The sequence below is a fragment of the Buceros rhinoceros genome, unplaced genomic scaffold, assembly GCF_000710305.1.
Source record: "Buceros rhinoceros silvestris isolate BGI_N320 unplaced genomic scaffold, ASM71030v1 scaffold19094, whole genome shotgun sequence".
Classification (NCBI taxonomy): Eukaryota; Metazoa; Chordata; class Aves; order Bucerotiformes; family Bucerotidae; genus Buceros; species Buceros rhinoceros.
In genome coordinates, this window is record NW_010409024.1 from 15,128 (window position 1) to 25,258 (window position 10,131).

A 10,131-nucleotide genomic window follows, 5' to 3' on the forward strand; every position below is an offset into this window, starting at 1 on the left:
GGAATGATACTCGCAGCACTTCTTAGAGCTCCTAAAATGCTGAATCCACCTGGGGTGTTTCCTTGCTTGGTGCTGGAAGACAGGTGGGACACCCCACAGCTGGCCATGGGGACTGCTGTATCCTGTGAAAACCTGCTGTACCCATCTGTACCAGGCTTGATTAGTCCCAAAGCCAGTAATCTCAGGCCTCTTCTTGGCAGAGGTCTTGCTGGTTGTGCGGCATCCAGCCAGAGGGAGTGTGTACGGACCGCATGGCACAGGATCTGCTCTTCCACAGCGAGGCAGAGTGTGTTGAAAGATTTTGACGTTCTTGTTACTGCTGCGCAGCCCTGGGAAGCAGAGTGGGTTCAGGTGACAGTTTCCACAGAGCTGATACTTGTGAGTGGATTTTGGAGACTGGCGATATCTGTATGTCCGTCTGTCTCCTCAAGTGAGGATGATTGCCATTGCACTGCTTTTCGCCTGCTCTGTAGTTTTCAGGCAGAGCAATGACAGTTCTAGTCATGTAAACTAAAAACAGGACATAAGGGGTTTTTCTGGTTGAACCTGCCTTTGTTTCAAATCCTTGATGGTGAAGCTTTTTCCTGAGCACATCTGAGAAGCAGGGAAACTACTAGCTTGTGCATACCAACTTTTCCTTTCCCCTCCCCCCCGCCCCCCAATTGATAGACACTTAATTTACTGTTCTCATCACCTTCTTCCAGTCTGGAATATTTCATTTGTCTCTTACTACTACTATTTCTGTACACTGCAACCTTTGAAATGAACAAACCTGTGTTACTGAATTAGTGGAGTCTAGCAGTGACTAACTATTTACCTGCTCAAATGTGTGAAGTTTGAGTGCAGCTGTTTACCAGAGGTGGTGTTTTTTACTAAAAAAATAACAGAAAAACCTCTCAAACCTTGGTTTATTGTTTTATTCTTTCAGAAGGATGGGTGGGGGGGACGGGAACCATCGTGTTCTTTGAAGGTGTAGTAGCCACTAAGTAAAATCAGGACTTGCTTTTTAATGTAAATGTCTCTGGTGGCCAGATGTAATCTGCACACAGGGGGGAGGCAAATCTCTTTATAAGCATCTGGAGCTTTAGTGATTTCTTGTGTTCTGGTTTTTCCCCAAAGATCCGAGCCAAGAAGAAACCTACTCCAGTGAAGTATGAAGTTGGGGATCTTGTTTGGGCCAAGTTCAACAGACGCCCATGGTGGCCATGCACAATTTGTCATGACCCAGTGCTGGACTGTCACTCAAAAATGAAAGGTACTGTATCTCCTAAGACCACAAAGCAGAGGCATTGTGTGTGGCAGGGTGCTGCAGTTCTTAATTTAAAAAAACATTTCTGGCCCTTGAAAGGTGTGAAGAAAGAGATGTTACTGTGGGAGACCTGGATCTATAAAGTAGATCTAGATCAGGGAGGTGACAGGAAGAAGATGGGGCTGAGGCTGATGAAAGTGACACATAGCTGTTGGATGTCTGGGCTTTTCTTCCTTGAGTAGAGGAAGGATATGTAGCTGGGCTGAGCTCAGGGCAGTGCAGAAGGAGAAGCCATCCCTGTTGAAAAAGGGATGCAGAGAAAAAGAAGTTGGATCAGAGAGGTGAGGACAGAGACGTGCAGTGGGTGGGCAAGCAGAGCTGGGAATCCTGAAGCATGTGATGACATGGAATAGTCGGCCAGGCTTGGAAAACGGGAGGCTGGAGAGCTGGGAAGAGGGGTGTGGGATCGTGAAGTGTAGCTGCTGCATGCTTGAAGGTGTGATGGGAATGCGTGTGAGGAAGTGAAACTTTTTTGGTCTTGTTTGGCACAAAGCAGCAAGGGGCTGTTTATGGGGAAAATACCAGAAAAACCTGGACATGGAGCCACATGTGAAAGTTCAGAGCACAGTGTGTCAGAGAGACTAAGAGCCAGCTGTGGGGGGAAGAGATGGGGGAAATAAGAGAGCGCTGTGTGTGCGTGAGGGCAGAGGAGAGCTGGGAAGGATGGGAGCTCAAGACAGAGAAGTGTAGGTGAGTGATGAAGAGAACAGAGAGGAAGTGATTGTTTGGAAATTGCAGCTCACTTGAAGTTTCTCACAGTGCTTTTAGGATCGTACTAGCTGCCATGGGAGGCTGCCACGGGAGGCTGCCACAGATGGAAAGGCGTGTTTATTTGTTCTTGTTTCCCTTTCTGATTCTTTTTGTTCTGCGGGCAACTGGAACCCCCTTGAACTGATGCCGTCTGCCACTGACAGCTCTGTGGACTGGTGAGGTTGCCACTCACCGCTGTGTTTCTCTCCAGTTTTTGTGGCCTTTGCCTGCCGAAGAACCAAGTGCTGAGAGCAAGTAGACTTTTTCCGAGCGGCCATCAGCTCAGAGCACTCTGCTATTTCTCTAGAGATGTGACGTAGCTTTTCCTGTTGTGCTCACGTCATCCCCAGGTCTGGTTGCTGTAGTGTTCTTACTTGCTGTTTCTCCACCTTCCCCTTTACCCTTTGGGAGGCATTCATCCTGGTTTAAGATAATACTCAATGTGTTGTTTTAAATAGTCCCTTTTGCGCGCTCAAATTCCTGTTGAAGATGTTGCTGGACGACATGCCAGACGTGAAACCTGCCCCCACATCCCTCCCTGTGAAGTTTTGGACAAGATTTAATGTATATAGCTGTCCAGTAATCTCCTCTGAGCCTTTGTATGAGGATTTCTCATAAAGGAATTCTGCAGGGAGGAAACATCCTTATTAACAAATTCCAGCAAGGTCTAGTCTCCAGCCACACGATAGACTCTCCCATCACATTTTATCCACATTCAAACCAATAGAGCTCAGGGGAAAATGGTGTTTTCTGGTTGTGGCTGTATGTAATCTGCTGGTCTGCCCACTGTTGAGGAGGCAGAGCGGGTGGATCCGAACAATGATGCTTTTGGGCAGGGGGAGCTGCTGGGACTCTGTAGGAAGCTCAGTCCTCCTGCCTTGGCTCTCTTGTTGCCAAGGGAACGAGCCCTTCAAAACAAGGCAGTTCGCTTCAAACTCATCACTTGTGCAAAAACCTCTTCTCTTCTTGGGTCTGAGGCACGGTGTTTTGTTTAAAGCAATTTTAAAAAGCTTGGCTGTTCTCAGCAAGCTCTGGACTCAAGAGATTTTTGGAGCTGAAAGATGAAGGCTCAGTGGCTTGAGTCCCAGTTCTCTGAAGGGAGCAGTGAAGTCTGTTGTCTTTGCCCTTGGTTTGATGTCGCCCTGGTCATTAATTTTTGTCCTCTCCATGGTCGTGGTCAGAATTTACGTGTCAGCATCGCTAAAGTCCAGGCTGCTGTGCTGGCACTCAGGGCAGAGACAGCACAAACCGAATGGGCTGCGAAGTCTAGGCTGTGTGTTCAGAGGGTGAAGGTATTCCCGGGAGAATGTGAAGCACATACCACAGTGAAATGCAGGGAGAAATTTATATCCCTTGTTCAAGCCTCATTTGCTCTGTTCTGATGTCTGTAACCTGTCCTTTTTCACCAGCACACCCAGGACTGGTTCAGTTTCAATTGTACCATGTTCAGGGTTCTTGCACAGAAAGCACCTCTGAAAAGTCTTTGTGCCCCTGTGATTGAGTTTCTTCTCTTGCTCTGTTCCATTGTGCCGAAAGTATGGAGATACTCCTTGCAGCTAATGTTTTGTCATGTTGCACCTCATCTGTGTAGAGAGTGTATGTGTGTAAACACTGCTGTTAATGTTTTATGTCCTAAGTAAGAATTTCTTTGGTAACAAAGATGTGATAGATCATGGTGGGAAAGGTTCAACCTGCGGGAGTAAGTCCTGTCCAGAAGGATGTAATTTCTGGGTGTTGCTGACACAGTTGCCTTTTTCCTGAAGGTCAAGTGGACTGGACTTATTAATCAAGGAGTAGCAAAAAAAGAAATGTCTTGCCTGTGTCTCTTAGGGCAAAAGAATATTGGGGTATTTTTGCAAATTTTTTTTTTTTGCAGCCAAACTTTTTTTTGCAGTCTTTGCTCTAGGAAGATGACCCATCTTAGACCTGTTAATCAATTGTTTGTAAGAAAAAAGCTATTTCGAGGTAGAGAGTAGCGACATAGAACATAGACAACAGAGATCAAAGGGGTCTCCCTTAGTTCTGAGTAGAAATCCCTAGAACTGGCATTCAAGTGGGAATGCTGTTAAGCAAAAAGTCACTGAAAATTAACTGGCAAATTGTTGCTGCTTTCTGTGATTGTTTTTGTGTGTCTTTGTTATATGCAAGGGGTTAATTCTGTTAAATTTCTCAAAATAGTTTCCAATCGGAGACCGTACCGAGAGTACTATGTGGATGCCTTAGGAGAGCCTTCAGAGAAAACCTGGGTTGCTGGGAAAGCTATTGTCCTCTTTGAAGGAAGACATCAGTTTGAAGAGCTGCCTGTTCTGCGGCGAAGAGGAAAGCAAAAGGAAAAAGGCTACAAACATAAGGTGAAAGATCTGTTTTCTCTAACAGGTTTTTGATTCTTTGAGTCTGCACCGTACAAAGTGTTCCTTTATGCCTGGAAATGCACTTTGACAGCTTTCTTCTGTGGCTATGACTGCAGCAACACGGCCGGGGAAGTGATTCTTTGCATCCTTACGACAAGCATAGTTTATAAGCTGCCAGCAGTTTCTAGGCTCCCTTTTATGCTGGGGTGTGGCCTGCTGCTTTTATTGCCTTAGACAGCTCCGTGAGGCAGAGTCAGGTCTCTGTGGGTGTGAGATCTGTTCAGTGCGCAGCCCTCTCCTGATGTCTATTACAGTGCTTCTAAATAACTTCCTGTGCTCTCTGGCAGCCTCTTTTGGCTGATGTGAAGCAGAGGTGGAGCTGCACGCTTCGCTAGATCACCGACTGAGATAAAGCTGTGGGGTGGTTAGCCCTGCTTCAGTAATTCTCTCTATAGAAACCTGCAAGGACTTTTAATTTGACTTGGAAAATGCTTTGTCAGTGAGCCTGTGGGAAGGAGTTTTGTGGCTCATCGCATCATCTCCCTTTCCAAACATAACATCCCTGAGCAGTCGTAGCCAGTACAATGTAATGTGACACAGGGGTCTGCTCTACGTCTTTAGAAAGGTGACTGGAGAAATTAACTTTCTGCAATAGCTGTAGTGAAGTAGTACAGAGGCTACTGTGTAGCTGTAAGAGAGCAGATAGTCATACTAGGCAATGGGGTCTGGTTTTTCTTTTTCTCTTTTTTCCGAGAGGTTTATTAGCAGTTAGAGTGCTTAACCCATGTTAATGCAAAACCATCAGATTCAATGTGCTCTTGCAGATGTGAGTCCCTGGGTGTGATGTTTGGTTTTCCTTTTCCAGGAGCACGTTCAGTATCTTCTATCCTTGTGTTCCCAGACTCATAACAACTGGTTAGGAGGTTCAGAGGGTGAAGGTGTTCCCAGGAGAATGTGAAGCACACATCACAGTGAAATGCTTGGTGCTCCCAAATGATTGCATGCTCCCAAGTAACTTCTGATCATGGAAGTGCTTCATGGTTTGAGTCTCATCCCACATGCAAACAACAGTGCCAATGTGGCTGCAGTAGAGGCAATCAAATACTTGTTGCTCACATAGATGTCCAGGTTTTTACATCGCTGGAAGCCAAGACCTGATGTGAAGCTGAGAGTTCTCCAGCTGCTTTGCTACCTGGCTCCATAAAACTCTTTTAATCTGTTAAGATGAGATTTTGTTGGCTTGGGGCTTTTTTAAAGGAAGTGTGTCAAATATTTGAGTTGTTCCTCCTACCTTGGAAATGGTTTTGAGATTAGAAGCCTTTCACTTGCTGTTGTGTAGCCAAGAACTACACATGTGGTTAAGAAACAAGTTTCTTGCTGTTTTTAGATGTTAGCAGAGGTTCCTGTCCAGTATAAAGAGTGCTTTTTGTTTTATGCTAAAGGTACAGAGTTCGGGGACTTCAAGACAATGAATGTTCTGAATCTGATAGAGTACGTTAAAGATGTGTCTGTGGATGTCATGTTTGTACCAATGTGAATGGATGGAGAGGGAAGACTGAATCATGCTCTGAGTTCAAGGGATGCGGGAGGAATCAAGGACTGAGTAAAGCAAACGTGCCTGCTCAGATAATTTGGGGGAAATGGTGCTGCATTTGCCGTGAGATGGTTGTTGGCTGTCGCTTTGCGTTTCTGTGACAGGGATCCATTCCATGTGCATTTCCCTTCACTGGCTGTCATGATCAGGGTGTGCTGGGGTGTCGGGATGTCTGGTTCCTGGGAGACCTGTGTGTGCAGGGACCTTTTAGCTATTTTGGGAATGCACTGGGATTTTTATTAGGCTCAGCAGGAGTGCAGGGTGCTTAACCAGGAAGAGAGTTTTCTGTGTCCACTAGACACAGTCTCTGTGAATCCATGTGATTGTCTTAAAGGTGCCAACTGCAGGACTGTGACCCTGTTCTGCGCCTCGTGCATCTCTATCTCATTTTTATCTTGTTGCTCATCCCATGAAATTTTTTCTTTCTCTTTTTTTTGTCTTCTCCAACTTTAAGGTTCCTCAAAGATTTATGGCTAAATGGGAAGTCAGTGTTGGACAGGCAGAAGACATTCTTCTCAGGGGACCAGAGGATCAGAAGTGCAGCCAGAACTCCAGCGAGCTGGACAGCGAGAAGGAATTGCACTCGGAATACTATGCCAATGGCCCCGGTGCAGAAAGGGACAGGCAGCTGAATGGCTGTTTTAAATCCTTGGTGTTTGACTCTAGACACCTGGCCAGTGAAAAAGGAAAATTGCACATCAAGCCACATGTGAAAAAGAGCTCTGAAAGCAGAAAAAGGACTAGAGTAAAAAAGACTGGCGCGAGAGGGGAAGCGTCTAGAGGAGAAATCAAAGGAAAAACGCCAGAGAGCTTAGTTAGAAACATGATTGTTGGAGACCTACCGGATAAACACGCATCTCATGAACTTCGCCGGATTGCCAACAGCCTAACAGCGAACAGTAGCACCAGGGAAAACCATTTGCTTTCCTCCTTAGGAGAAAGACATTTTGAAAAGACAACTTTGAAACCAGACTATGAGAATCGTAAAAGCGATGCGCTGAAGACCACGCTCCAAGGAGATTTGTTTTCTAGTGCATCCTTAGAGAGGGAGAAGAGCTCCCTGGGCATTTTGTGCAGTTCCAAATTACAAATACACTATTCTGCATCTGATCCTGGTATTGAGAAGAAGCAAACTGAATCGGACTCATCCTCTTCCCTCTCAGAGGGTGGGAACAGTGATGCAGATACCATGGACCAAAGTTCAGAGAGAGTCTCTAGCGCTCTTGAAGTTAGTGATTCTTCAGATAAAGCTGAGAAGGAATTTCCTATGATGTCAAGTGGAAACATTAAGCTTTCCATGTATCTCTCTCAGAAGAGCAGCAGAAGGGCCAGGAAGAAGTCGTACAACGATCATAAACCTCTGGGAGGTTCGGTAACCAGCAGACTTGATGCTGAATTTGCAGATCGGAAACTTGAAGTAGGCTTCTCTGAGGCTGAGATGTCACTGACGGCCCTTGAGTGCTCCTCAGACGTGAGAAATGACAATCTTTCCCTTGCAAACAAGCACACTACTCCCCAAAGTGTTGCCAAGGACAGTTTCTGGCCTGCTGTTGCAAATCAAGCAATCTTAAAACCGAAAAGCATGAAATTGCCCCGAATTCGGAGTATCAAATGCAAACATAAAGTTGCTGGCTTGGAGCCTCCTCTTGCAGAAGAGGAGGGTGGTGTGAATTGCTGTTCTTCTGATACCAAAAGTTTCTCTGGCCTTCCAAGAGATTCTCTTCAGAGAAGCGGAAAAGCCGATGGTCAGAAGCTGTTGAACAACATGCACGAGAAACCCAGGGATTCTGCTGAAATCGAAACAGCTGTGGTGAAACACGTCTTATCCGAGCTGAAGGAGCTGTCTTACCGCTCCATGAATGATGATGCTAGTGACTCTGGCACTCCAAAGGCCACAGTACCTTTACTTTTCTCTTCCGCCTCTGGTCATGGTCGTTTGCCTATTGAGCCAGATTACAAGTTCAGCACCTTGTTAATGATGTTGAAGGATATGCATGACAGTAAGACAAAAGAGCAGCAGCTGATGACTGGTCAAAATATAGTCCTGTTTCGAAATTCCAGCACAGCGGATGGTTCTGGAAGCAATTCTGCGAGTGGTCTGAAGTCTTTGTCTGTTGTAGGTCCCCCATATAAAATAGAAAAAAATGGAGATTGTGTCCAGGAAACAGTAAATCCAAACTCCTCTATAAGCAACTCCTCATTTTCCCGCAATCCTCCAACCAAGTTGACGGGGATTGGTACTAGGAAAAGGGAGCCCACGAGTACTGCTGTTTCTGGGACAAACGGCACAAATTGCGTGCCCAAACGCAACTGTTCAAAATCTAAGCAGTCATCAAAGTTTGGAGATAAAACAGTTTCAAACAGAAAGGACTTAAAACCAGGAGGGCCAAGTAAGTTGCTAAGTCGGTTACCCAGAGATTCAGGAGAACATGCATTCCGCGTTCATGGTTCAGTTACCAGTCCTCTAGGTAATGAAGCAGAAGATACTGAGAGGAAAGAGTCTGTTGATTTAACAGAACATTCAACTGATGAAGACTCTGCCAGTTTATCTGATGACAATTTAGATCATATTGGAAGGAGACCTGAAGCTGGTAGAAATATTGAGAGCTGCACTTCTGCTGCAAATGGGGAGAGTCCAGACTTGGATTCAGAGGCAAATAGTGAGAGCTCTCTTGGTGATGAGTCTAATGATATAAATCACGTAGCACCCAAAAAGCGATGGCAGCGTTTTAACCAAAGCAGTGCTAGATCTAATAAGCACATCAGTAGATCTAGGGAACAAGGAAACGTGGAGAGTGCCTTTGGCCTGAATTCTCGAGGCTTTTCACTGAAGGGAAATGAGTGCTTGGGACGTAGGCATTCCCCTCATTCAAAGGTGCTTGAGGGAGACCTGACAGAGCAGGACTGTGAGAAGCGTTTAGACTTAGTTGAGAAACATTTGAATGTGTGTGGTAAGCCAAACAACAGTGTGATGGACTCAGAAACAGAGCTTGGCAACTTTGCTCCCCAGTCTGAATTCTCTGCACAAGGTAAGGGAGCTGGACTTGCGCCAGAGTCTGTATTTGTAAACATTTTATACTTTTTCCATTTAAAGCATAAGCAATGGACCATGGGGCTGTTTGACAATGTGGAGATGCATGTGTCTGAGCTGAAGAAGGTTTGATATGTTGGTTTTGGGATCTCTCTAAGCATGGAGATCAAAGAAGGAAGAGCAATTATGGGATTTTGCTTGGCTTTTTGGTCAGGAAGTTTAAATGCATTGCAAATCATTAGTTCCTCTACAGTGATAGGTAAAATAAGCATCATTCCGAGTTTGGGATTTTTTTTTTTAAACTTCTGCCTTCGTAATGTGTTCCTTAGAGCCACGTGCTTGGCGTTAGATTGGTAGACCAGTGCTAGAAAATTGTGGGAACCTGAGCCTCAGTGGCTGCTCTTACTAATTTTTTTTTTAGCTTGTGCTGTTTGACATAGAGTCTCTCATTGGTTTCTTCTGTAGGATTTCATCAAGACAACATGATGGGGTTTTTTGGTATTTAGAATGAAATTTTACTAGCTACTAACAACGATTTGGGCAACCCCACGATTTTGCTAATTTACAGCTCTGGTGTGGCTGCCTGAGGGGTGAAGGGGAGAACAGAAGAGGGGGAAGCTGCTAGGGAGACTGGGCTGGAGGTGGATCTGGGAGGTGTGGCAGGCAGCATTGGGTAGGGTAGCACTGTTGGAAGGGATGTGACCTAGGAAGGAGGCTTCTGAGGACCTCGGGGTCAGGCAGCCCTTCCTCTCCTACAGAGGTGCGGACATTTGGAGGAAGCTAAAAGAAAACAACCAAAACCAGAAAAGAAAAGTGGGTGGAGGGAATAGGTCCAGCAGAAGCACATTCAAGACATGCCATCCTCAGGCTTCTGCAAAGAATCTGAGGAAGGAAACCTTAAGGAAAACAACAAAATGAAATTTTTACATAGATTTCACCAAACTAAATTGTTCTCATCTATTTGCAATATCATAAACTAATAGAACTTGATGGAATTCTGAACCTGTGTGCATTTTGTCACTTACACGTTCCTTCAGGGCACATTCTGGTGTGTGTGTTTTGCTGTAGTGGCTGGGGGGGGGTGGCTGCCGGCGGG

The 10,131-nt window shown here is 45.5% G+C and overlaps 1 protein-coding gene across 1 annotated transcript in view; it reads left to right on the forward strand.

The window, feature by feature from the left end:
- Positions 1-1,119: 1,119 nt before the first annotated feature.
- Positions 1,120-10,131, forward strand: part of LOC104492528 (histone-lysine N-methyltransferase, H3 lysine-36 and H4 lysine-20 specific-like) — a gene marked incomplete at both ends in the record, with an annotated part of 22,343 nt that continues 13,331 nt past the window's right edge. The window contains 3 exons of the mRNA XM_010135099.1: positions 1,120-1,255; positions 4,238-4,410; positions 6,459-8,394. Of these exons, the coding sequence (XP_010133401.1) occupies positions 1,120-1,255; positions 4,238-4,410; positions 6,459-8,394 (2,245 nt within the window). The remainder of the gene's footprint in view (positions 1,256-4,237; positions 4,411-6,458; positions 8,395-10,131) is intronic.